Genomic DNA, 25,215 nt, shown 5'->3' with positions numbered 1-25,215 from the left:
GAATTGATGGGAAAGTCTGAAAATTGAATAGGAAAGTGAGGGGAAGCCTTGTAAGCATTGTTATTTTCTGCTGTTCTGATTTTTCCCGATTCTTCTTGGTCTCATTCCCAGCTGCTCCTCAATACTCCTGGAAGCTCCTGAAAGCTCCTGGGAGGGTCCAGGAGCAGCTGGGAGTGAGACCAAGAACAATCAGGAAAAATCAGAACAGCAGAAAATAACAATGCTTACAAGGCTTCCCCTCACTTTCCTATTCAATTTTCAGACTTTCCCATCAATTCAGTTCTCATTATTTCTCAGGTCTCCGAAAGTATTTTCCATTTTTCTCCATCATTTCTTCCTCAATTTTGCAAATAATTATATGTCCTGAAAGCACTTTAAAGGCACTATAGTTCCTGATTTTTTTTTGATTTTTCCCGAAAATTTTTTTTTCAACTTTTTAGAGACCAAAATTTTCCTCCCACTGCTCCTGGCACATTACATACTCCTCACCACTCCCAGCTGCTCCTGAACCCCCTCCCAGGAGAACACTATTGGCTCCAGGAGTGCCCAATCTGCTGTTTTGTCTCCCACATGCTCCAGCCACTCTTGATGCTCCGGAGCATAACGGACTTTTGCTGATGGAGATGGAGTAGACCAAGTGCAAGACAACATTGCGCACTCGCATACATCAGGACCTAATTATCTTCCTTTTCCTTGCCGTTTTGTTGGAAAACACTGCAGAAGCGTTGTAACCCGTTACGAGGCGTTGTAACTGTCAGAAAACACTGCGGACACGTTGTGACCCGTTAGAAGGCGTTGTAACGCCTCTCAACGGCACGTGCCGTTCTAACGCTCTCAACACTGAACTCAATCGTTCCAACGCTGTAGGCGGGATAATCGCCCACGTGCAGAGCCGGCTCGGATACCCGCTTCCACCATTCAGAAAACCCCTTCCATTCACACAATAACTCGACACGGATTTGGTATCTAAAAATAGTACTAATTCCTACGATCCCATCGATACCAAGAACGTCCTAATCGGTGGAGATTTGACGGAGTTCTATGTTGGGCAAGTTAGGCACGGGCATGTGCGGGCGTGGGAATCTCAAGCGGCAACCCAGAATTCCAGCCTCACTCGTTCCCACGACGTCTAATAAATTGGTAAAAATGCATATTGGCTGTGTGAGATTTATCTCCGGCTTCATTTCCAATTTCGGCTCTTAATTCCATAACTCCGCTGAGAAATCGCTTATTTCCTGATATTTTCATATTTTGCCATCATTTCAGATATTGATTGATATTCTTTTATTGTTACTGTTTCCCTTTTTATTATTTCGCCTAATAAGGTATGCAGGTGCCATATGGCATCAATATTTCCCATCTATTATTTCTAAAAATAATTATTTCTTATAATCCTGTACATACCGGATTTTTGGAAAGAAGTTCTCCCCTCCCCCAAAATTCTCTAGGACGCACTAGAGTTGGAGTGAGTGTGTGGAATCCAACAGTAGGAATAAGGGCAACTGTCTAGCCCACAACGAGTGGGTAGTAGATTAGTTGAGCCCGGACCTTGCGGAATCCTGGAGAACCCACCACGGAGTTTTAGGATCGAGCATAGCGAAGTCAAGAGAGAAAGTAGAGGTTTTGGAGAGTTTGGCCCCACGAGCTTAGTTGGCATAGAGAGCCACGAGCCCTCTTTCAACGCTTCGAGGCATTGTAACGCTTTCCCTCCGTTTCAATGCGTTGCAACAGCAACAAGGTAGGGTCAACAAAAAGAGACAACTCCTTGCAGGCCAGGACTGAAGCCTACCTTCACTTCATTACGTCCCCACACATTATCCTTAATTTTGGTAACTCACATTGCGGAATAGGACCAGAACTAAATATCATTAAATGGTTGGTACAGGTGAGAATTGAACCGAGGAACACTGTGGTCATTATAGTAAGTACATTCATAACCGCTACACCATCATGCACTCTCGGCTTCGTGCTGATATGTTGACATAACGTTGTATTGATAGGTCTTTTGGGCTAAGTTACTTAGTATTCTCAATATGTGTACACCCGCTGTGGGGTTGGACCATGTCTCATTGTGGCTCTCAATGGTGGTGCAATGTGGAGTTAGAATTTGAATGAAGTTGAAGTTCATTTGAGCAGTGGTATTGAGGAGAACATGAAGCGCAAACACAAATCAGAACTCAGTGAACGAAGCGGCTTAAATAAGAATGTGCGGTGGACGTTGAGGGTGGTGGAACATGGAGCGATAAAGGAAGATTCCTATGCTGAACACTGACAGTTGATGGGGGGTGCACTCTGTTATGAGGTGAGTTGCCGAAAAAAAATGCTGCAACATTCTCTGTGTACGTCGGAATCATTGTCCATGCTGTCCCTGAATGACATGTGCAGGTTACAACTCAGCGCCTGGCCTCCCATATGGAACCCCACTCGTTAAAATGACACAGGAAGAGAACGGTGGGGTTGTTGGGGATTCATCACTTGCTGAAGTGGTCGTTCGCCGTGAGAGTGGCTTGGCCGTCAAGTAGGTGGACGTCATCGATGTGAAGCAAGTGAAGGTAATTTGTGGCAATGAATCATGAAACGTGTGTTTACCTGAGTATGGAGAACTCCCATGTAGCTTGAAAGTACAGGGTATGGAAATGTGAATGTACAGTTGCTACAGCCGTGGTTGACAGTGAAAGGAAAGCGCATCCATGCATTTGTGAACAGGGATGTTTACAGCGTGGCTGAGTATTTACAATTTGATTTTTGCTTCGAGCGTTGGAACGGACTAACAAAGTGTTGGAACAGATTAACAAAGCGTTGGAACGGATCAATAAGGTGTTGAAACGCGTTGAGAGCTCTTAACGCGTTAAAACGAAATTCCGTGTTTTCCGACAACGCCTCTCAACGGCACGTGCCGTTCTAACGCTCTCAATGCTGAACTCGATCATTACAACGCGTTGCAACGGCAACAAGGTAGGGTCAACAAAAAGATACAACCTTCTGCAAGCCCGGCTTTGTCCAATTGCATCCAACACCTAGCAGACATTATCGGCAGTTCTGAAGGAACTCACATTGCATAATAGGTACAGAACTAATAATTGTTACATGCGGGACTCGAACTGAAGGACACCACGATTCTCACTGTAAGTACATTCATAACCACTACTCTATTACGCATTCTCGGCTTTGCGAGGATATGTTGTCATGAAGATGTATTTATCATAGCATATACATCCTTGACATGACTGTAACATTCCTCCACTACATATGGCTTCCGAGCGCTCATGCCATTTGTGTCATGTATTGCTATTGTGGCCTCGATAATTGCTTAAGTAATCCCACGGCATCGGAAGGATTCTTGTGTCCCCAATTACTTCAGCTGTGCAGCGATGAACACATTTGAGGAACCCCCTCTATACCCAAACTTGGAATCAAGAAGACCATTTGATTCTTTTCAGGTGCCCTCGGACATTCACACAATGCAAGAAGTTAGTTGGCATTTTTCACCATCCAGCCTGGTTGACAGAAAAAATAAAGGAACTTGCAGAAAAAGATGTGCAGATCAGACAATTAAAAGCTCAGGTTGTTAGCACTGCAAGGATGAAAGGCATTCCGAAGATGGGCAGAACGCCAATGCGCCAGACAAAAAGTCCGAAAACAAAAGCAGAACTAGATGCCGCTGCCTTGATGCATCTCTATGCCCTTACTGTCAACCCATTCTTAACAGCACGCATATTATTGACAACCCTGAGTGAAGACTCGCACTGGGACCCCGAAAAACGGTGGGACAGTGCTTTCATGCAAGAAGGGCACTTACACGAGTTTCTGGGATGGACCAGAATATCGGGAACAATCAAGAACAGGATCAGCGAGCCCGTGATCCACCAAACAGTGTGTAATATTTCCTCAGACAGAGGAATCGGACTAATAGACCTGACCAAGATCCGTGAGGCAGCTGGAGGAATGCGACGTGCTATCAGGTTCCAGATGAATAGTCCTGATAAAATCGCTTTGGTTTCCCCATTCTGGCGCCCCAATTTCAACTGTGAACTGCACTCCTGTGAAGGGGCAGTTATGTTGCGTGGAAGGCATGATGGACGTAAAAGGTATCCCATTGATCCCCTCCTTCTCCATATGGAAGAGGGCGAACCAAAGCACCGGATGTTCCGGTCTCTTTACATTCTTCGGGTGAGCCAATTGATGTGACCTTATCTAACTGAGAGCCAACAATTACTTAACTACAGACTCTTGCGGTGATCCTCTTTGCTGGAAAAATTGCAGAGATGGATGACGAAAAAAATTTGGTCAAGTCTTGTTGGGAAGTCAGTGCAGCAAACTGCACTGCAAAACTTTACAACATCCGGGAGGTTACGCCCGGACTCGTTGCCCTCACAGCTGTTTCGGTGAGATTTTATCTCATATCTTCCTATTGTTGTTGCTAATGGTGACGCCATCAAAGGCCTGGAGGATTTTGCTTCCCCCTGAGGATTGGCATCAAGATGAAGACCGATTTCACTTCTGGAGGAAGTGCATTTTCACGGCCATTGATGCAGAAAAAAACTACCCAAAGGAGCAACCAAGGCCATTTCATGAGACGATGTTTCAGCTGAATGAATGGTTATTTGGGCAGGCTTCCAGATCGAGTGGGAATGAGAAGTCGGAACAGGCGCTGGCATTGCAAGCAGACCAGACTCGTACCCAGTCGGAGGAGCTCCGTGGACGCGCAAAATAATAGCTTTTTTACGCAATGTAAATAAACGTTCTCACACTGGTACTCGACTGCTTCCGATGCTAGTCACGTTCTGTACTCAATACAAAAGATCACATGGTACAGAGTTAAACAAATATCCGATCACCTACTCCGAAACTTAGCCCGCGACACTTCGCTCCTCTGACTGGGGCAAAATGTAGGTGGCGATGCATCGGAAACACCCGACTCTCACTGTTATAGAGATGGACTAGATTCTTATGGTCCGTGACTGCAAGTAGGTAGGTTGTCTCTGCCCTCCACTATATTTCTCTGTCAAACTCCATGCCAAGCTTTCCCACTGGGTTTTGGTGCTGGCTGGGGGAATTGTTAAGTTTCAAGGGACTTCCCTTGACCATTGAGACTTTGATATTAGATAGAAACCAGTCATATGACATGTAAAGGCTGTTGGAGGAAGGGATCAAGTGATCTCCCAAACCATCAGGGAAGCGGTACCCCCCCCTGGCATAACGGGCGAGTAGTGTATGGATGCACGCTAGAAGTCCTGGGTTCGATACCAGGCTTGTCCATTTTATGTCATTTGTCCAGTCACGCTGGTTTACGTCATAAGAATTTGGAGCTCCGGATAAGTCCAGTAGTCACACCGGATACAAATTTCCTCATGGTGGACAGCCACGGTACATCAATTTGGAGGCTAACACCCCAAATTGAGGGCGAGTGTTGGAGGAAGGGATCAAGTGATCTCCCAAACCATCAGGGAAGGGGTACCCCCCCCTGGCATAACGGGCGAGTAGTGTATGGATGCACACTAGAAGTCCTGGGTTCGATACCAGGCTTGTCCATTTTATGTCATTTGTCCAGTCACGCTGGTTTACGTCATAAGAATTTGGAGCTCCGGATAAGTCCAGTAGTCGCACCGGATACAAATTTCCTCAAAGGCAAATGCCGAGGACGTTGATCATTATCAAATACATAACCCAAAAACCTTGTACCGCGATTGTAACATCCTCACCATTGTGCCACCACTGTAAACTCAACCTGTAACCCTGGAACCATGTCCACCTCCCTATTCCTCCTCTCCATGACAAAACTGCAATGAGGAGGGCATTCCCATGCCCAACCTCCTGCTGTCCACTCCCACCAGTCCACCGGGTGGTCGAGTGGTTACTCCCATCCAACCAGAAGTTCCCTATCAGGAACTGTAGCCTATCCCACCTCCTCAGGAGAAGGATATGGTCCAGGCAGCTCCAGGATGCCTGGCCACGCACCCGCGGGTCCCACTTCCCACGGTGTAGGAGAAATAATATTCAAAGAATAAAACAATGATCTATCAGAATAGTCAACGAACAGGTGACAAGTTCAGACGTTTAACAGATCTCATGATCTTTATGAGACTGGACAGACATTAGAAGATCATTATAAAATATCTACACCCATGTAGTATGAGATTTAATCTACTACAATCATGCCTAGAACTTGACATAGGTGTAATATTCAAAGAATATATCCCTACAACAAGAAAATAGCACATAGACGGCAGAATAAGAAGGAACATTGGGAAAGAAATGTAAATATCTCGGGAACCAGTAAACTTTTGACTGTAATCTTTTTACCATCTGGAAGGACTGTTTCTTAACTTTATCCACGGTTTTGTTTCATTCTAAAAGCTTCAAAACTGACGGAGATATCGCTCAAACGGCGAAACACCTTATAATTCATATATATTTATTTGCTAATTCTTACAAAAGGTAATGTGACTCAAGGGAAATATATTGGCGCCCGGAAGTCTGGCGGACCGAATACCATATGATAGAGTATTCCCCGGCGCGGGCGGACAGTTTTTGATCGCATCAGAAGAGGAGAAAATGCTAAAAAACCGGATCTTGTATATTTTCCCATGATTCATCAAAACTTTTTGATTTTAAGCCCAAATAAATCGGAACAAAGGAATGATTGATGATCTGGATCTCGGATCATAAGCATGAAGTGATTCAGAAGTCCGCGGATCAGTTAATTAATTGGGAAGGCTCTAGAACATTAGTAATGATGTGGCTTCACAAAAAGGGGTCAATTAGAGAACAGTCTAGAAAGTTCCTTTATAGCCGAGTCATTTCTAAAGATAACCGTTCGTAATTAAGGCGGTGTAGAGCATAGCTTCAGCGCTACAAGATCCCGCTGAGATCGGCCCAAAAGACAAAGAAATGAATTACTTATTGCTGAGTCATGTCCTAAGTCCATTATTAAGCTTACACAGCCCAACCCCCTATATCATTCTAGAACTATCTATAATACAAATGTAGCACATGTAACTAGTGCGAGGCGTGGGAGTAGAGAGGCCTCTGAAAAGCATAAAAGGCCACCGCTTCTGCCCCCTCTCAAACCTCAGGTAGAAATAAAAGTTTAATTCTCCTCACCAGTGGTTGGTTCGTTTGCTCCAAAAGATAAAAGCAAATATTAGTTGTTAGCTAATATAAAACTAACACGTCACTCTAAGCGTGAGTTAGGGTCAGTTAGACACAGCTGAACAAAAGTGTCATAGTGAGAATTAGTGAGAATTTGGTGGAGGGACTTCTTAATTGAATAATCTCTCAGCAATACTTGGTTATCACACCACAGGAGAAAAGTGAGCGATCCTGAACCTGCTAGATAACTAGCACGCACTCTAAGCGATAGAAAGAGCAGTTTGGTCACTCCTGTATTGAGTAACATTTATTGCGGAATTATTTTATTAGCAGTTTTCCTTCAGTAAATTATCAGGAAAATCACATCCTACTGAAAAGTGGTAAATATAGGTGTAATATTGACTAGAAATCATAGTAAAGTCAATATAGAATTTTATCCATAGACGATCTATACATCAGGTGAGATCGTTGGGGGGTGTTTATTGTTGTTTAGACAGTGAACAATCATATATTTGGCAACCAAAACACGGTCAGTACGCAAATCAGCACAAACTCTAATATCGTTATTGGACGTAGGAAACTGGTTACATAAGGTGATCCAGCTCCGCTCCTTCAACGGTCACCCACTACCGTGCACTGGTCCACCAGCCCGCTTTCCCCAACAACTCCCGCTACCGGTACGCTCCCATGAGCGCCAAGTCACCGATAGCCACCAACTGGGTGACTCCCTTTGGGAGTCCCAGTATCCCTCACTACCGGTACGCTCCATTGAGCGCCAAGTCACCGCTAGCCAGACACTCCCAGCACACCCGCTACCAGCACGCTCCCAGGAGCGCCAAGTCCCCGTTAGCAGACAACCAGGTGGCTCCCTCAAGGAGCCCACATCATACTTGCTACCGGTACGCTCCCAGGAGCGCCAAGTTACCGTTGGCCGACACACAGGTTGTACTCCCATACCCTCATCCTATTCTGCTCTCCCTCCGATGGCTACACAGCCACCTCCATTAGTGAGCCGAACGGCTCAGGTTGGGTTCCCCGGAACCCATTCCTGTAACACTCACACTAAGCCTGAATGAGTTGTACATACAGTCATTCACGGGCCAATGGTTCACATTTTGTAATTTTGAGACTATGACATTGGATCAAAACCAAATACAAAAATTTTATGATAGATAGTAGCCAGGCTGGGTATGTACATATTACCGAGAGATATAAAGAAATGGATGAAAAATGAACGAGAATAAAAGCAGACAAGGAAATGGTGCTTTCCCGGCTCAATGGTTCAGTGTGACATGGTGTGACAATTAGTTCACACAATGAACCGATAATTCAGTAATATGGCATGAAGCAAGGGTTTGCAGAATATTTGCTCCACTGCTTGAGCTGCTTTTTGCTTGTGCATTCTAAGGGAGTGATTACTGATACTGGTGAAAGCAGCAGGCACAGAAAGGAATAAATTTGAGGCACTGAATTTGGAAACTCAGATGTAAGTATACCCAAGTCTGACAAGTGCTTGTTCACCACAACAAACAAACATGGGCACATGCGCCAGTGGCCTTCTGTTCCTTGGTAATACACCAAGCTGTAGGACACACTGGGGTGTCATAGCCATGTTCCTGGAGAGTGCAAGATGCATAACTTTTGTGTGCACCATTAACTCGTTGAACAACTGCTATTACTCCTTCATTTTATGTCTGATTTGGTCAAATTTTTGCGTAGTCATAGCCATAGTTATAACATACAAGTGTGCAAAAAATAAAAAAATCCTGGGGTGAAATAAGGATGTTACATGCAAATGAACCATTGAGGGTGTGAACCATTGGCATGTGAATGACTGTAGAGGTTGCGCAATGTAATTGTTAGTGTTGACACATGCGGTCATTATACCCAACCCAACCCATAGAGACTTGGGAACACCTTGAGGGTTGTGAAATCGACAACCCAGGCATGTGCGGAAATTGACTCTTCATATAATACTTCTATAGCAATTTGCAGTTGGTGCTTTGTAGTGAAGCGGTACAAGCGTGAGCTGAGGCTATGCAGCCTTTTTTGGCTGCGGGTGTTCGATTCCCACTCAGTAAACCTTTTTTTTTCCCTTCTTTACTCCTTAGTGTAAATAGGAGGTTGTTACAATTATTCCTGAGACCATAAAAAAAGGTTCACTGAGTGGGAATCGAACACCCGCAGCCAAAAAAGGCTGCATAGCCTCAGCTCACGCTTGTACCGCTTCACTACAAAGCACCAACTGCAAATTGCTATAGAAGTATTATATGAAGAGTCAATTTCCGCACATGCCTGGGTTGTCGATTTCACAACCCTCAAGGTGCTCCCAAGTCTCTATGGGTTGGGTTGGGTATAATGACCGCATGTGTCAACACTAACAATTACATTGCGCAACCTCTATGTACAACTCATTCAGGCTTAGCGTGAGAGTCGGGTGTTTCCGATGCATCGCCACCTACATTTTGCCCCAGTCGGAGGAGCGAAGTGTCGCGGGCTAAGTTTCGGAGTAGGTGATCGGATATTTGTTTAACTCCGTACCATGTGATCTTTTGTATTGAGTACAGAACGTGACTAGCATCGGAAGCAGTCGAGTACCAGTGTGAGAACGTTTATTTACATTGCGTAAAAAAGCTATTATTTTGCGCGTCCACGGAGCTCCTCCGACTGGGTACGAGTCTGCAAGCGGACTTAGACAGTGAATTCGACTTTTCGGCAGAACATGAATTTTTTGAGCAATTCAAGGCTGTTGTGATGACAAAAGAAACAGAATTAAATGCCGAGCTCAGTCTATTATATTAGCAGCTACGATGAGACAGGCTGAATCATCGCGTAAGGCTCAGAATCCAGATATGCTTCCCCATGCGCAACATCAGGTTGGGGGGCAATTGTCCAATGGCAGCCATGCCACTGGGGATGTAGCTACATTCTCAGCTGCGGAACTACCTATAGGCCCTGCTGCAACCACTTCAGGTGCGGACACAGTGACAGCTGAGGAAAGTGTCACGCCAAGTGGTGTCTTGCTGGTTCCACAGGCCCAGCAGAGGAGGAAGCGTGGAGCACGGAAGAGCCAGACTAAGGGACCTGTTCGCAAGAGTCAACGCATCAGCGGCCCCGCGGGAGATGCTGACATTCCCACATTGGCTTTGCCCGCTCAGGGAAACAAGTCCTGAATTACAAAAGTGGAAGGACACGCCAAATAAAATTGTTTCTGGCTCATTGCTTCACAAAATCTCAAGTTGGCGGAGTATTCCCATATTATAATATTCCAATATACCATTGCAGCGGGTTGGTTGACTCTGAGACTTGTCTGATTTGGATCCACTTGATTCCGGCGCTTATACCATTGAATTGACGGAACAACTGCCTGTCGTGTTAGTCAAACCCAGGATCAAGTGAGGCAGCGCTTGATGGAAGAGGACCGACAGCATCTTTGTGATGCTATAGAAAGATTAAAAGGGCCGTGGTATGCCTCTTTCATTTCAGGTGTTCGCCAGCACAACAATTTGCGCCTGTGCCGAGGCACACCACAGTATGTGCTTTGCCCACACCGGCATCCTTATTCATGTTTTTTTTTGCAGACACTTTGCCTGCTGGACCTGACCTTCAAGATCTTTGTTCGATCTCGCTTCACTGTCATCTTCTCCAACACCCATCTTGTCCGACTTTGAACCACACCACCCAATCTCCAGACTTCGGATCCACGGGCGTCTGGGTTAGGGGCGATGTGGGGGGTGAGGTGATTGATTCTCTCCTTCAGCAACATTTCCGCTTGAAGGGGTGCCATCCACCGATATAATATATATATTTCACGATAATTTACCTGAGTCGGAGTGCGATGGTAATAATGAACCATATAACATGTTCATATATAGCATTGTGCCTATATAGGCATCCTATAACGTTATAGTGTGTTTGAGTATTTACAATTTGATTTTTGCATTGAGCGTTGGAACGGACTAATAAGGCGTTGAGACGCGTTGGGAGCCTCTTAACGCGTTAAAATGAAATTCCGGGTTTTCCGACATTTGTTGAGAAATTCACATGATCCCGACGTACATTGCGGAACTTGCCATAACACTTCGGCAAAAAGGCTCTAACTGCCGTGTGCGCGATGTCCCACATGTGTAGTGCGGCACGTCTCCCATCACACTATAACTATAGGAGTGCCCTCTGCCGTCTTTGTCTTTATCTCGTATACTTCATTCACCAACCCTCTATGGAGTCATGCGAATCGCGATCATTCCGGCTGACCCCACTTTCATCCCAGCACTTTATCCCTGCGGCCATAATCGAGTCTAGGGGGGGCGGCCCTGCCACCAAACTCATTACTCTCTCCATCCCGAAAGCTTCGGTTCCTGAGGACTGTTAGTCAATATATAATATTTGATCTACATTAAAGACGACGATCTTCAGATAGAACGGCCGCATACTCCATTGTTTGGGGTAGAAAATAATAGTAAAATGGTTTTCTGGGCGCCTTTTCTCGCCTACAGTTGATGTCTGAGGCTGGCCACGCCGTGAATTTCATGCTACATAGATCTTTGGCGGAACAGGCATCACGCCGTTCTTCCAGCTGCTTAACCTCTTTCTGCAGGGTGTTCGGGTAAAGCGATGACCAAGCCACGCATCACCATGCTTCATTATTCCCTGATCCTGCAGAGCCCCCACCAATTATTATTTTCTCAACACTCCGATCTGTTGAACAGTCTCATCCAGGTGCTTTTACCCTCAAAGTCTTCGTCGATAGTCTGCATCCATCCTCTCCTGCATACACTGATGCCTCATTCAAGCCTTTACATATCGGCGGGATAACAAAGCAGGACATTAGTGCTACATTGGACCTTTGGGACCGCCCATTGCTGTCTCAAAGTTCACACCTTTCTTGGCTAAATCTCTTCTCATACTTGTCGTGCCCCTCTCACGCCACTTCACCCTCCCGACAGAGTACTGTTCCTAGTCTGTGGTCCAGAACCGTACCTGCAGTCACTTTCTGAGTTTGCATGCATCATCGCGACATTCTTATGAACCTACCCCAGGATGATAAATGCTATCGCTGGTCCCCGCGTGCGAGATCTCACATCAGGCCCAGTACGAGGCGTGTTAGGGACGCTTGGATTCACTGCTGGACAGGTTAGAAAGTTTTGAAGATAGATCCGCTCTGCATGTATTGATCGGGTGGTTGGCATGTATGGAAGACTCCTTGATGTCAGCATATGTTTCCCGATACTCTTTCAGGTTCCCGTGAAAATAAACCAACAGGACGGCGATTCCCGCTGACGAGCTTCCTGCGCGCATGATATAAAAAGCTCAGTCCGAACTATCCATGGTCCTCCGTCCGCTTTGATCGTCATCTCAAGAGCAATGATGGTTTCTAGCTCGAACTTGGCATACTGTTGAGATACATACATCAATTGATCATGCTTCTTATCGCTACGGATGAAACCCTAATATAAGTAAACCGAGTAGTCACTTGGGCGGCGAAAAAGGGATCTTATACGCGCAATGAGTAACGCGACAGGTGCTCACCTGGTTGGGGCACCCATAATGTTAAGATAAAGTTGCTCTAATAATACACACTTGGAAGTATTGATGCGTCGAGTTAGGTGGGTTTATGAGTCCAAGCGACAAACAATATAATGCAGTAGCGAAGACGGAGCAGACACCGTCGGATATGAATATTGCCCATCTGAAGTTGGCTCAGGGAGAGATGTACGGGGAACAGTCGCTTCAGCGATCAGAATAAACCATTCCAGCGTCATCATGAAGGAGAATCAGCCATTTCCCCCACATATTCGGTTCCCTCATATCATGGACTACCGAAGTGCCGTTCATGCTGAGTGGAGGGAAGTGCTAGTGACGCCCAAGTATACGTGGAAGGATGCTCCGGACAGGGGCAGAGGTCCTGTCGCCGCTTCCTGGGCCAACCGTGTGAAGGAGGAACGTGAAGGCGAGAATTGAAACGACACCCAGGCCGACTAAAATGCTCGCCCTGCTTTGCATCATACATCTACAGCATGTGCTGTCCTCATTGTTTAACGCGAGCGTTCTAGTCTGGATAACCAGGAGCAAAACACATGCGGATGATAACAGTGATGTATGCCTCCTAAAACCATTGGAAAGGTATCCGTGGAATTCCCAGTGAGCAGATGTGCTTCACTGAAAACGTCATCGTAACCATATCCAAACGCATCAATGGCCCCAACCTCCCTACAATGTACCGCCTGGCAAATTGTTCCTGGAAGTAATATTCGTCATGGTCAAAGTTACCAAAGTGAATGGCAGCAGGAAGGCCTTCGCTTCTGAGCTCGCCGAGGAAGCTGGAAGCGTCCAGTAGCCAGGAAACCAGCAATCGGAAGCGGGATTTGGATCCCATAAGCACTGACAGAGCATAGACCCAACGCAAAATAGAGCCACCCCATCCACCCTGAACAAGGCTTCAAAGGGGAGTTTATAAACATCAAAATTTTCAAAGTGGGTACGTCCAAAGAACTCAGCGACAAAGTCTCGTAGACCGATGTCTTGGCCAGCCTCTGGGAACGAACTCTTGCGGCACAGACGAAGTCCCGTTACTCACCGCCTATCCGACGGTAGCCCAAGGATACCTGAATGTGGGCGCCAACCTGAAGGGACTGGCGGCAGGAAGGACTGAAAAGTACGTCAATATTTGTAATGCTAGATGAGATAACAACTCAACTCACAGCTCTTCATCACTCATGCACCCATTCAGAGTTAGCAATAGTCATGATGAAAGCATGATACGTGCTTACTCGATGTCGCGCGCCGGCGGAAATAGGGAGGAAGTCCCAGAGTCTTAGATATGAACGTAAAGCTGCAACTAATGGGGTTCTTCTGTAATAATATTCGCTTTCTCGTTGACAAACACTGAGTTCTCCCCTGATAGTCTGCAATACGCAAACTTAATGAGAACAGCGACGAAACCAGCGACGATTATTGCCTACCCAAAATCGACGAGCCTTACGTTCCCCCGAGACGAGTCTATACTAGTGCCAATTGCAGTCCTGGCAGTCAGGTCCAGGGAGCGCTCACAGCACCCGAGGTTCACAGAGTCGGTCCTCTTCTGCCGAGCAGGCGACGATTCTTGGTTATGAGGAAATCTATTGCCTGAGAAGACACAGCTTCTGTTGCTTGAAGCAACTACGAGATTACAAACCCACACTGCTCCACGTCAGGCCGAATATGCACCTCTGCATCGGAACTGGTTAGGGCTATCAAGCTAGTCTCATCCCCGTGTTCAGCTGGCAGGGAAGAGCAGGAAACTTTGAACCGCGTCGCGACCAATTAGACGATTGAGTCTGCGCTGATCCATGGTTGGATTCGGAAGAGGGTAGGATCGAGCTCGAGCTTGAGCTCTATGACTTTTTAGGGGCTGATGGAGAGTCCAACCCATCAACTCCGTATATGTAGATGGTGGAGCATTTGAAGGCAACGATATCAGATTCCGTAGAAACTGCGATCTTCAAACGTGGCCACAACAATATCTCAGAGTTCATACCATCGGGGAAACTTGCAATGCTTGCAGCGACATCATCGACTTTGGAATTGCGAGCGTAAGTTACACTATCTATTCTAGCGAGCGTCAACACTTCTGGTTGAACTGAGGTAGCGACGAAAGTAAAATCATTGCGTACAGAAGCAACTTCGTATGTCCTCAGGTGAGTGAGCGTGGAATGACCGCCTAATGCACATTCTAGTAGCTAAGACCTGTGATTGCTGATATCAAACGTAGGAACATCACAGCGATGGGATAGAACGGGCGTCACCTGTAGGAAAAGACAAGAATAGGCTTATCGACGTCAGTTCGAAGAGAATGAACAAGCCCCGAGCACACCCTATCCGCCCACAGAAACGGGATCAAGTGGCGGACGACGGTAGATATCCCAGAGCTCTAGCGTCCCCTTCGAAGACGCGAGGAAGAGCCAGCGACCTCCGTATAGAGTCAGCCGTGATATTAAACACTGCATTGGATGTTCTTGAGAGACCGTGGACGTAAGGTCTGCAGACCACGATCGCAGAGGGTCCAAACAGCCGGGCGCTCCAGAACAGCCGTAGTGAGGCGCGCAATCCACTGAGATACTGCGGCATCCAATGGCCTGCTTTGGCAATGTTCTCATTTATCCATGCGATTCTGAAGCGACATGCAATAGAGATGCCTGGAACTACACCAATCCTAGAGATTCTCCTTTTTCATTGAGAACGCGTCAACAATGCGCCAACGGGGATGAAGATGTCCTCTGAAATTGAATCCGGGCATTACGCTCGGGACTCTATAGTACATGCGGTGAAATGGAGTTGGAGGAACCGTCACCGTGAACGACGTGGGCGTCCGATGGTAATGCGGGTCATTGTATAGTGTGCAGCTGGTAAGTAGGGCTACACAGTGGTCCCCAGCATACTCCGTGCGAGTAGGCAGGACTCCAGTCTCTGTGACATTGTTGGCTGAGCTTGCGAACGCATTTATTTACAAAGCGGGTTGGATTCTCCTTTCCGTGGGAAGTGGCCGCAAGCTTTGTCATTCGGAACCTCAATGACAAAAGTAGATAACAAAGCCCGCATGGTGAACACTCCCCTTTAGTTTACTTGACCTCCCTCTTTTTTCACACTATGTACAGTTATATTAGCATGCACGAACTGAGCCTTAGACTGTGGCTGTGTTTGCCAAATTCGCTCATTCACTCAGCCATTTAGACTCAACGGATAATTTAGGTCCCTTAACTCTACATTCTAAGGGTAAACGATACGGGTATTTATGTGGGTACCACGGGAATGGGGTTGCGTTGAGGTCTTGTTCGCCGCCGTGAGGGTTTGGCGTCCATGACACCCTGTCTCATTCGCGCCCTTGATTGCGCGCCAAGCGTGTTGAGTGTCGTTTCCGAGACCTGCGCGAAGCTGCCGAATACGCTGTATCTGATTTCTGGTATGCCCAGTGTCTCCATGTTGTGACCATGCGAACTTTTTGTGATGCTTATGTCCCACCTCTGCACTTGGCCGCAGGCTCGTTTAATGTTATATTTCTGTATACTCTAGCATTCAACATACAGACCCGTCAACTGAATGTCACAGGGAGGACAGGCGTCTTCGGGCCACACTCATACCTCGCAAAGAACGCCCCAATTGATAGACTGTACACAACGTCGTTCGCACAGCCGCCCACTTTAGTTTCGTGGTACATAAACTGGAGGGAATGGGATGCGTACGGACGATACCCAACATTGGAACATCTTGACACTGTGAATACGAGTAAGTTCAAGTTTGCCCAACATGAATCCGGACAGAGATGGCGTCACTGAATGAACCGCAGCTTCGACGCCTGCGTATATTGCCTTGACCAGTTCGTACATCTACTCTGTTGGAGGGCCAACGGGAGCAGTTCACAAGATAGACCCTGCGAATGGTGGATTTGGGCAACAGATACAGCAACTACTGTACGTTGATGCTGACCAGCTTCCATTCGTGGATAAGACTAGGAGCGGTATAGTGAGTTATGGAGTCCGTAAAGGGTAGAATAAAAGACACTGAGACTCCATGGATAGAGGAACGGTACGCACTCAATAGAGCTTACTACCACGGGCTTTGCTTTCGCTGCGAATCTGTGCGTCACTCGACTTCATTCTTATTAACTTTCCAGCTGATGTAAAAAAACAGCGGTCGTAACTCAATATGGATGTACAAGTTGGATCGATCATCGGGGAAGCTGGTGTTTCTGAGCGAAAATAAGTCATTCCGCGAGGGAGACGCTCCCAGGCACGTCCTCCCGTCTCCAAATGAAAAATATCTGTATTGCGTGAGTTGTCTCCACTATCGATGTTTTCGGCGGGACTGATTGTATGTACAGGCCACCGAAAACAGTGGGTAGTCAAAACGTTTTCTCACTGAACGAGTGCATACTTATGATCATCGCCAGCTTCATTCGTGGACGTGTACGAGATAATGAATGATCATCTCGAGCACCGTCAATCAGCGAGTATCCTCCCTCCAGGTGCTCTATTCTATCTCTTCGTTCCCCCCACCCACCCTAACCTTCTTCCTAAGGCCTGGATCGAGGCAATTACAGAGGTGACACTGTACGTCTATCTCGAAAACATCTTCATCTTCGTCCCCACACCCCAAGAGAGAATAAACACGAGGGGCACGGGCCATTGACTTATCTCTTCGCCACAACCCGCGGTACGACAACGGAGTACAAAGGATACATCGCCGCGTTCGCCATATCTTCGGATGGACTCATCGTAAACCCCTCTGATCAAACCCCCCATTCGTCCTTGCCACTACATTCACTGGATCCCTCGAAAGAAAAGATGACAAGGAATGAAAATATCATCTTCCCTGCCAGCACGTTTCAAACGCCCACTTCGGGTGGGCAGGCCAACGCGATTGAACTGGCGCCATATGAGATTTCCAGTTGCGCGACGCCGGGGGGGATTGCCGATGCGGAATGGATGGTCCTTACGGATGGCGAGCAAGGATTGATCCTCATTGTTGAATGGAGCGGAAAAAGAGGAAGCTTCAAGATCATCAGTGATGTACTGTTGGACGCTGGCGTAGGCGGGAACTCGAGTGCAAAGGCATTGCCCAGTGTTGCTCTTTGGTTGGCTTGAGGGCTGTGTGGCGCAGGTAAGGCTACTGGGCATTTGCTAAGGTCACCATGGTTCGATGCTCGATGAAGCTATCATCCTGAGTGTTTATGGATGCTTTCGGACTGGTCCAGGGTATGGCTCGGAGCGCAGTTGGCCATTTACTCGAATGTTTACAACCCCCTTGCCAATGTTTAAGTTTTTCTGTATAGAAGTTCTGTTTGTTGTTTCTGGCATCGATCCTGTACGAATTAGTTTGAAAGAATGTGAAAGGGAAGAATCTTGTGCATGATATGACACCAGCATCGTGCATGGTTTTCTTGTTCTTCCTTTCACCCCTCTTCACACCCTAACCTCACAACTTCAACATACTAAGGGCGCTTAGAGCGGGACCGTGCGCTATGCATGTTCAGTCCGATGCCCTCAAAATCCTTTAGTGGAGTTGGCCGAATTTACAGCATCCTTGGTGTATTTTATGTGTATACACTTGTATACAGATGTAGCAGCATTGTCCCAGAATAAATCATGAATGGCCCCGGCCGAGAGCGACATTCCAGACGCTCATCATAAGGGTGCCTGCAGCAGCCCGGTCTCCGGTCACTGTTGCTTTTGCAAGAGGACCGGACTCAAGAGTGACAGTGTACGACTTGAGCTGAGCAAGGTACTGGAACAAAAAGAATTAGAGAATCACTCGAGACTCGCATGCGGTGTTGTTTCCACCTACGTTTCTGCAAAAATGGCGATACCACCCAAATGTCTCCCAGTACTGCCATTGCGCCTGTGTCCATTGTTCTCGGAGATCCCAATGACCTGGTTTTAGCGTGTCCAGTTGACCCACAGTGGCCTGCAGCACAAGCGACGAAACGAAACCATCAAGGATGCGAGCGAGAGCTGCCTTCTGCTCACGCGTGAGAATTGAGCGCGCTTTAAGGGCAGTGTTGAGATTCTCGAAAACAGCTTTATGGCGTTCTTCCATATCTCCTGCCAGCAATGAGTTAACAAATGCCTGCCTCGAGGGGACGACAATTGCAGTCTACGAACCTCGACCAACCCCGTTTGTATCAACTTCCATGCCATCATCATCTACGCGGGTCTGTCCAGCAGTTAGTTTCGCCTTCGCTTCCTCTTCCTCCTTGCGCAGTAGCTGCACGCGGTTTTGTGCAATCGCAACTCGACCGATGGCCTTGTCAAGCGCGGCCTTCACCAAATCCCATTCTCGGAAGGAGAGCGTTCCTGGTGAACCCGTACCGTCATCGTCCCTTTTCCTCCGCTCCGCATTGTCAAAACACCATCCAATAATGTCGGTGGGGTCCACAATCTGATATTGCATAAGCTTATCGAACACAATGCCAATCATCTGGCCATTTCTGTGCCAGAACGAAGCAGCTGCATTCAAAAAATCGAGCTTATCCTGGGGGTCAGAGCCTAGCGAACGCAGCAGTGGAAGGTATCTTTCAATCGCATTCAAGAAATGGGAAAACGATCGGGAGCCGACATGGAGGAGGATTTGCATTGTGATGGAACGGACGACAGAGTCCGACGTCGCGCCATCCGCCAGTGTAACGGTTTCCGAGAGATTGGATCGCATCGACTCTGCGAACTGAACGACTTCTTCGATCTGTGAGCGACCGCGTATCAGGTTCAACAGTGACTGCGCAGGCTCGTAGTACGGATGCTCTAAACAAGATACTTGAGCCAGAAAGTGGGATACATTAGGAGAAAACTGCTTACGTTGGTTCTCGTATTCAAACTCAGGTCCAGGGGCCTCGTCTGGAATGCATCTGGCTTCAAGAGTTGTAAAGGGTTCAGGGAGGGTTTTGAGGATTCGGTCGTAATACGCCAGACGAATTTCCAAAGCGATGACGCGACGGATAAACACGCGCTTAGGATGATACAAAGGCAGTTCTAGGTCCGGAATCCTGGGAAATTGCGGAGAAGTAAAGAAATTGTGGGCCGCAGGAAGACACACTTACCATTCTTTCCAAACCCAGTTGAAGCCAAAGTTACTCATGTGCATTGCGAACCATTCGCAGTAACGCCTCGATATCTCCACGTCCAGCCCATTACCCAGAAAAGCGTACAATTTCCTGAAGGACTTGCCTACGGCGGGGCCGACAGTTTGTGGGGACAGTTTGCACAGATCCGTGACCAGTGCAAAGTAGTAAACTATCGTTTGGGGGGAAGAGGCAGTAAGGTAAGCTCGGACAAAATTACCTGCACAAATGATTTAGGTCCACCAATGTGCAAAAATTACAATCTCATTACCTCCAGTGCCGTATTCTCAAGCACCCAGTTCATCGAGGAGGGCAGCTCATCTTCCGGTGTAGGGCCAGCACTAGATTTCCCTCTAAAAGTGCCCCATACAAACCAACGCGGCATTTCCAACAAAATCCGGGCGCATTCCTTCCTATTGACTTCGAAAATGTTGATGACATCTGAAAGACCGGAGCGGATCATGAATCCGGCTGGAGACGATGGATCCGGTGTGACCTAATGCCATGGTGAGTCCAATGTGAGGAGAATAAGGCATGACAGAACGAACGTCATTTCCGAACATCCGAATACTGATTGCGGGCATAAGCTCTTTCCGTTTAAGTTCTTCATCTACTGCACGATCAAAATCAATCTCTTCAGGAGGCACCAAGGAAGGAGGAATGTCAAGGAGTTTCGTGGGCTCGGGGAAGAGTGTGTGAGGTTGCGGTAAACATTCTGGTAGTGCTTCAAAGGATTTGTCGCGCAAAGATGTTAGAGCACCAACAAGAGATGTGAGATACTGCACGGAACACGTTCAGATGTAGTCACCACGGCCAGAGAGCGGACTGACCACGTCTGCCTCAGGGAGAACAAGAGGATTTGGGTCCAGTATGGGGCGACTTATAGTCCGTTGGGGGGCATGTGGTTCCCCAGAGCTGTTGATGGTAGATATGATGGCATCTACTGCTATCGGGTTGAAGGAGTAAAGGGCAGGGCCCGCCTAGGACACAACAATTCGTTGGCGGACAGTGAGCGCTACCTCATGGGATGGCTTAGAAGAGAAGGGACATGTACCCTCATAAGACCTTCACCGGCGCAGGCCGCTGCAGCGTGCAAACGTTCGTACGAAACACCAGGCTCGTCGAGTACGACGAGAAACGACTGGAGCAGGTCGAGAAAAGAAGAAGGCGAGACCGCCTTGGAAAGCGTAAGACATGCGAAGAAGTGTGTCTGCGATGTACTGTCAGATTTTGTTCACTCGAGTTCAACCCAAAGACCTACATATAGACGAATTTGTCTCCACTCAAGTTTATCAAGAGTTGTTTGAAAAGACTTGCATAATTCATCGAAAACCACCTGCGCGGGGTCAGAATTTGACCCTTCAGTCTGAGCAGTAGACTTAGACGACAGGAGAGTAAGTAATGCGGCCAGGTAAAGGGTCTTGTAAGGTTGCTCGATTATGCTGGAGGATCCCAGTGAGTAAGGCAAATAGGGTGATTGAACATTTACCTACGCCATTCGAAATCCTTCTACAATCCCCGGAGCATTCTGAGCAAATCCTGCCCGTAGTGCCTGGGCAATGACAGGCAGCTCAGATGAAGGGTGAAACTCCTATAATGATGCTCATCACACTTAGCAACGTTTGCTTCTTATAAGAAACTTACAGAGCCTTCACCGAACTTCAGAATTAAATTTCGTAGCTTTTGGCTCTCAGTCTCTGGGGGTCGGCGGTCATCACGACGGGAATCGTAGTGACCTGATTGAACGCAATAAATGCTATGCCACAACTAAACGCTATATTTCCTTACCACTTCTGCGGCCCCTGTAACCACCGCCGTAACTCATGACGAACAGGGATGCAGACCACAAGTGGAACAAAAGACTGGAACTCTTTTGGCGCTGAGATGACGGCACGTGAGCATTCACACGGTTCAAGCGCCGCGGGAGTTCGAATCGAATGCGCTCTTTTCGATATTCCACTATAGAGGCTGGGGTCCTGCGTATGCGCGCTCTGTTCTGAATCCTTCCACTTTGTTCGCCATTTCAACCTTTGCAACGGCATCTATATGCCCCACGGTCATTCCCTTCAAAGTCCCATGGGACAATATACCACGACCACACCGTTTTGACTATGCTTTGCAGGACGCTTACAATCCTTACATCGAATCAGACACTCTGTGACTCTACCCCATTTGCAGAAAATATCTCAGTAATCGTAATCCCCAGCCATGTAAAATCTAGGGAGGCGACTAGGGACGTTACTCATTTCCAACACTTGCCCTAACCTAGCCGCGGTTGAGCTTCCATATTCAATGGCTGGCCCTTGTGTCGTCTCCACTTGACACTGGATGTGCGTCACCACACGCAATACCAGCCCTCCTTGTTGGATCACTCCAACGATTAATCAATATTATGGCTACATTTTAACCCCATGTTAAAATCAAAATGGCTCACTAGTGCTCTATCGATTCGCTTTTTTGATTTCGTGGATGTCACTCTGCCTAATTCCTTGTTACATAGTTCCTTGAATTTTGGCCCGGATCATACGCCGAGTTCGATATGAGGATCTCAGCAGCTCCAACAGTGATCTCAGCTTCCAGTTCTCTCCCTTGAGCGCAAAAGCACCGTAGTGGCGCATAGCCCGCTGAGCGTAACCCTTGCTTTGGATGGGACAGGAACAGCGAGCAGCGTAGCACAACTACATAGTGAGGAACGGACCTCGGACACATGTGATTCATTTATTTTCCCACGGCCTGACACCAAGATGGCCGCTCTCGATCACGAAGACGACGACGAGCTCCCATCTCCACCTCTTTACTTCACTAGCCACGAAGCTTTCATTGCGTATGATCCTGAAGCGTACCGCCCCGTGGAGGGTGTACTCCCTTTTTCTCCTCGCGCTCCCGCACACTCCGAATCCGCCGGAAAGTTATTGGTTGAGTGATCCGTTTCATTGAGAGTCATTGGCTTGCGCAAATCAGGATAATGCTCCTCAGGTCTGCCACGACTACAAAGTGAATTATAGGCTTCCTAAGCCTATTGGCAAACGAAAATCGTCATGATGACCATGGTCTTCACATAGGGCGGATACACAGAGCAAGAAGATCCTCTCCGTATTCACTATACATTCAACTTCTGGAAAGTCTGTGACACGTTTATATAGTGAGTTATCTCTTAGGAATTTATTCGTTGCTCATGTTCCATCAGTTTTTCACACAACCAGGTTGCCCCTCCTCCAATCGGTTGGGTTAACGCTGCACACCGGCATGGGGTCAAAATACTTGGGACCTTGTGAATATCCGGCCCTTCCGGTTCCCTCTTATTTCGTTGAAGCTCTGCTTCTTTAGGATCCTTGAGCACAAGAAATCCATCCCCGATCTGCTGCAATACTTCAGGGGGGATGGTCACGGTATTAACAGAAGTTCTATTGAAAAACTTGTTTCACTGGCTAAAGAACGGAACTTTGATGGCTATCTACTGAATATTGAATGCGAGGTACCAGACGCAGAGACGAACATCCCACTTCTCATTGAGTGGATTTCTACACTACGAAAAACTTTGACCGATGAGCTTGGATCTCACGCCCAGCTAATATGGCAAGTAACGTTCAATTTCACTTGAGGTGGGTTCTCAGTGAGCCGTGATCTAGGTATGATAGTATCGTCACGACCGGCGAATTGGAATGGCAAAATCAATTAAATGAGAAGAACTTTCCATTCTTCGACGCTGCTTCCTCGATATTCACGAATTACACTGTAAGGTGCTCTTACCTTTTTTCGTTTTGGAAGGTCCTCATTACGATACGTGACAAGTGGCCGACTCATTTCCCTCAAGAATCAGCGGAGTTCCTAAAAGATATATTAGAAAATGGTGATTCATCTGAACCGTTGAAAACATACAGCGATATTTTTTGCGGTGTTGATATGTGGGGCCGAGGCTCGTATGGTGGGGGTGGCTTCGGCGCGTACAAGGCGCTTCAATGCATCGACCCAAAGGTCTCCCGGCTGAGTGCAGCGATCTTCGCACAAGCTTGGTCGTGGGAATCCCAGGAGGATGAGCCAGACTGGACTTGGCAAGCATGGTGGGAACATGATAATCTCCTATGGCTCGGCGCACCGGCTAGGAACCACGATTTTAACGCCACTCGTTCCAGCCAAGATCAGGAGAAGAGCCAGCTCGTTCCTGGAGCATACTCGGATGAGGTGCAATCTGTGCCGCTCGCCTCGTTCTTCATCGCCTCTCCCCCTCCCCCGCCCGATGTCTTACCGTTCCACACAACATTCAGTCCAGGAGTAGGGAATGTATTTTTCGTCGAAGGAGAGAAGCATTTTATATCATCTCGGGGCTGGACGGATTTGGACAAGCAAACCTCCCTCGGAAGCCTCGTGTGGCCAACGATCGCACTGTTGGTTGAATCACAAGATGGGGACCATTCAGATTTGGTGCTTTGCCGCTCTCACTTGGCGAAGCCCTCGCTCTGTTTTGATGATGCCTGGCTTGGCGGGTCTTCCCTGAACATCACAGTCACCAAAGATTCCATCCCCATTCCCGATGAGGATCTTCCAAAAACGTTCATGATACCTGTTGAAAAGGTAACATTGCTTCCTAACCGTCGTTACAACTATCGGACGGTTAGCAAGAGTACCGCCGTGTATGTGGTGAAGCCTTTTGCTAGGCTGTCCGGTCAGAACTCCTGTGTGCCTCTGACGACTGTCGATCTCATTGCGTTGTCAAACGGATGGGAGGAATCGAGGAGTGTTTTGGTCATCGAAGAAGTTGACGCTTCAGGGCTTTATGTAGACGTCGAGATAGGAATAGAGGTCTCTGCTGTTGGGGATGCCGTTCCTGCGCAGGAGATGAACGTATATCTGGGCCAGATGTCGCTTTCATTGGAATCGTTAACACCCCCACCACGAATTTTATCGCTTGACTGGATACCGACAGGGCTTCCAGCTTCGGTAGTCAATGGGACTTTACAATGGGATGTCCATCAGGACCTGGCTCCCGCCGACGAAGCTTCGTCGTGGGCATACTTCCTTGTATTCACGCACAATGACGTGGGTATCACCCCCCAGCACCCCATCTTCATCGGAACAACCGTGGGGAATGCGACAGAGTTTGATGTCGTCCAGCTCCCTCGCGAATCGCCAAACTCGACAGTCGGCGATGCCAGCGATGAAGTCACAAGCCACCAAGCTCGGCTCTCCCTCAGAAGGTCCTCTTCATTAGAGGAGTAACTCTCACAGGGGAACTCAGCAAGGATCGCCATTTCTCGATCGTTTAGGCCTTGCACGAGGATGCGGATTGCCCGTTCTTGTGCACCGCCCGGCATCCCGTTTCCCTTTTCCGACCGGTCGCATCGCGTTCAAAGAGTATATGTATATCGCACTACTATGTCAATGTAGAAACGTTAGATCCGACGCATTTTAGCCACAAAATACTCAATTCTAAAAGCGGAAAGGCGCCTTCCTAATAAGGGTGCCGACTCTTGCCGGTTTCAAAGCATTGCGTTTCACGTGTGTTCCTTATAATTTAGTTGTCAGATGGTAGTTCC

At 47.5% G+C, this 25,215-nt stretch overlaps 7 protein-coding genes across 7 annotated transcripts; 5 read left to right on the top strand and 2 right to left on the bottom strand.

Moving 5' to 3' along the window:
* Positions 1 to 2,122: 2,122 nt before the first annotated feature.
* On the bottom strand, positions 2,123 to 2,653 carry EI90DRAFT_3034715 (uncharacterized protein; the record flags this gene model as incomplete). Its single annotated transcript, XM_039058560.1, has 2 exons — positions 2,123 to 2,296; positions 2,387 to 2,653. A coding segment is annotated over one exon (267 nt), but the record flags the coding sequence as incomplete, so codon positions are not given.
* Positions 2,654 to 3,842: 1,189 nt separating this feature from the next.
* EI90DRAFT_1763473 (uncharacterized protein) lies at positions 3,843 to 4,775 on the top strand. The gene is made up of 4 exons (XM_039052162.1): positions 3,843 to 3,873; positions 3,925 to 4,170; positions 4,227 to 4,385; positions 4,442 to 4,775. Exons 2-4 carry the CDS (start codon positions 3,946 to 3,948, stop codon positions 4,712 to 4,714), a joined length of 657 nt encoding a protein of 218 aa, XP_038922583.1. The 5' UTR covers positions 3,843 to 3,873; positions 3,925 to 3,945; the 3' UTR covers positions 4,715 to 4,775.
* A 6,389-nt stretch (positions 4,776 to 11,164) lies between these two features.
* Positions 11,165 to 11,895, top strand: EI90DRAFT_1763277 (uncharacterized protein). The gene has a single exon (XM_039052161.1). It carries the CDS (start codon positions 11,207 to 11,209, stop codon positions 11,462 to 11,464), a length of 258 nt encoding a protein of 85 aa, XP_038922582.1. The 5' UTR covers positions 11,165 to 11,206; the 3' UTR covers positions 11,465 to 11,895.
* Positions 11,896 to 12,855: 960 nt separating this feature from the next.
* On the top strand, positions 12,856 to 13,910 carry EI90DRAFT_3285703 (uncharacterized protein; the record flags this gene model as incomplete). The annotated part of the gene is made up of 6 exons (XM_039066981.1): positions 12,856 to 13,036; positions 13,216 to 13,233; positions 13,338 to 13,420; positions 13,504 to 13,570; positions 13,651 to 13,747; positions 13,796 to 13,910. The coding sequence occupies 6 exons, from the start codon at positions 12,856 to 12,858 to the stop codon at positions 13,908 to 13,910; spliced, it is 561 nt and encodes a 186-aa protein (XP_038922581.1).
* A 1,721-nt stretch (positions 13,911 to 15,631) lies between these two features.
* EI90DRAFT_3034711 (Lactonase, 7-bladed beta-propeller-domain-containing protein) lies at positions 15,632 to 18,193 on the top strand. Its single transcript, XM_039058559.1, has 8 exons — positions 15,632 to 16,030; positions 16,108 to 16,353; positions 16,415 to 16,590; positions 16,647 to 16,705; positions 16,759 to 16,897; positions 16,949 to 16,961; positions 17,018 to 17,092; positions 17,146 to 18,193. Exons 1-8 carry the CDS (start codon positions 15,928 to 15,930, stop codon positions 17,709 to 17,711), a joined length of 1,377 nt encoding a protein of 458 aa, XP_038922580.1. The 5' UTR covers positions 15,632 to 15,927; the 3' UTR covers positions 17,712 to 18,193.
* Positions 18,194 to 18,210: 17 nt separating this feature from the next.
* EI90DRAFT_3143787 (armadillo-type protein) lies at positions 18,211 to 21,506 on the bottom strand (the record flags this gene model as incomplete). The annotated part of the gene is made up of 13 exons (XM_039065053.1): positions 18,211 to 18,351; positions 18,412 to 18,644; positions 18,729 to 19,364; positions 19,419 to 19,606; positions 19,661 to 19,901; positions 20,024 to 20,177; positions 20,230 to 20,460; positions 20,512 to 20,661; positions 20,736 to 20,891; positions 20,943 to 21,123; positions 21,175 to 21,272; positions 21,326 to 21,417; positions 21,470 to 21,506. 13 exons carry the CDS (start codon positions 21,504 to 21,506, stop codon positions 18,211 to 18,213), a joined length of 2,538 nt encoding a protein of 845 aa, XP_038922579.1.
* Positions 21,507 to 22,523: 1,017 nt separating this feature from the next.
* EI90DRAFT_1763108 (glycosyl hydrolase family 85-domain-containing protein) lies at positions 22,524 to 25,126 on the top strand. Its single transcript, XM_039052160.1, has 6 exons — positions 22,524 to 22,675; positions 22,744 to 22,803; positions 22,869 to 22,952; positions 23,009 to 23,257; positions 23,311 to 23,416; positions 23,474 to 25,126. The coding sequence occupies exons 1-6, from the start codon at positions 22,647 to 22,649 to the stop codon at positions 24,896 to 24,898; spliced, it is 1,953 nt and encodes a 650-aa protein (XP_038922578.1). The 5' UTR covers positions 22,524 to 22,646; the 3' UTR covers positions 24,899 to 25,126.
* Positions 25,127 to 25,215: the final 89 nt, after the last annotated feature.

The sequence above is a fragment of the Cantharellus anzutake genome (genome assembly GCF_015039405.1).
Source record: "Cantharellus anzutake strain C23 chromosome Unknown EI90scaffold_4, whole genome shotgun sequence".
NCBI classification, from domain to species: Eukaryota; Fungi; Basidiomycota; class Agaricomycetes; order Cantharellales; family Hydnaceae; genus Cantharellus; species Cantharellus anzutake.
This window is presented reverse-complemented; position numbering and strand designations above follow the sequence as displayed.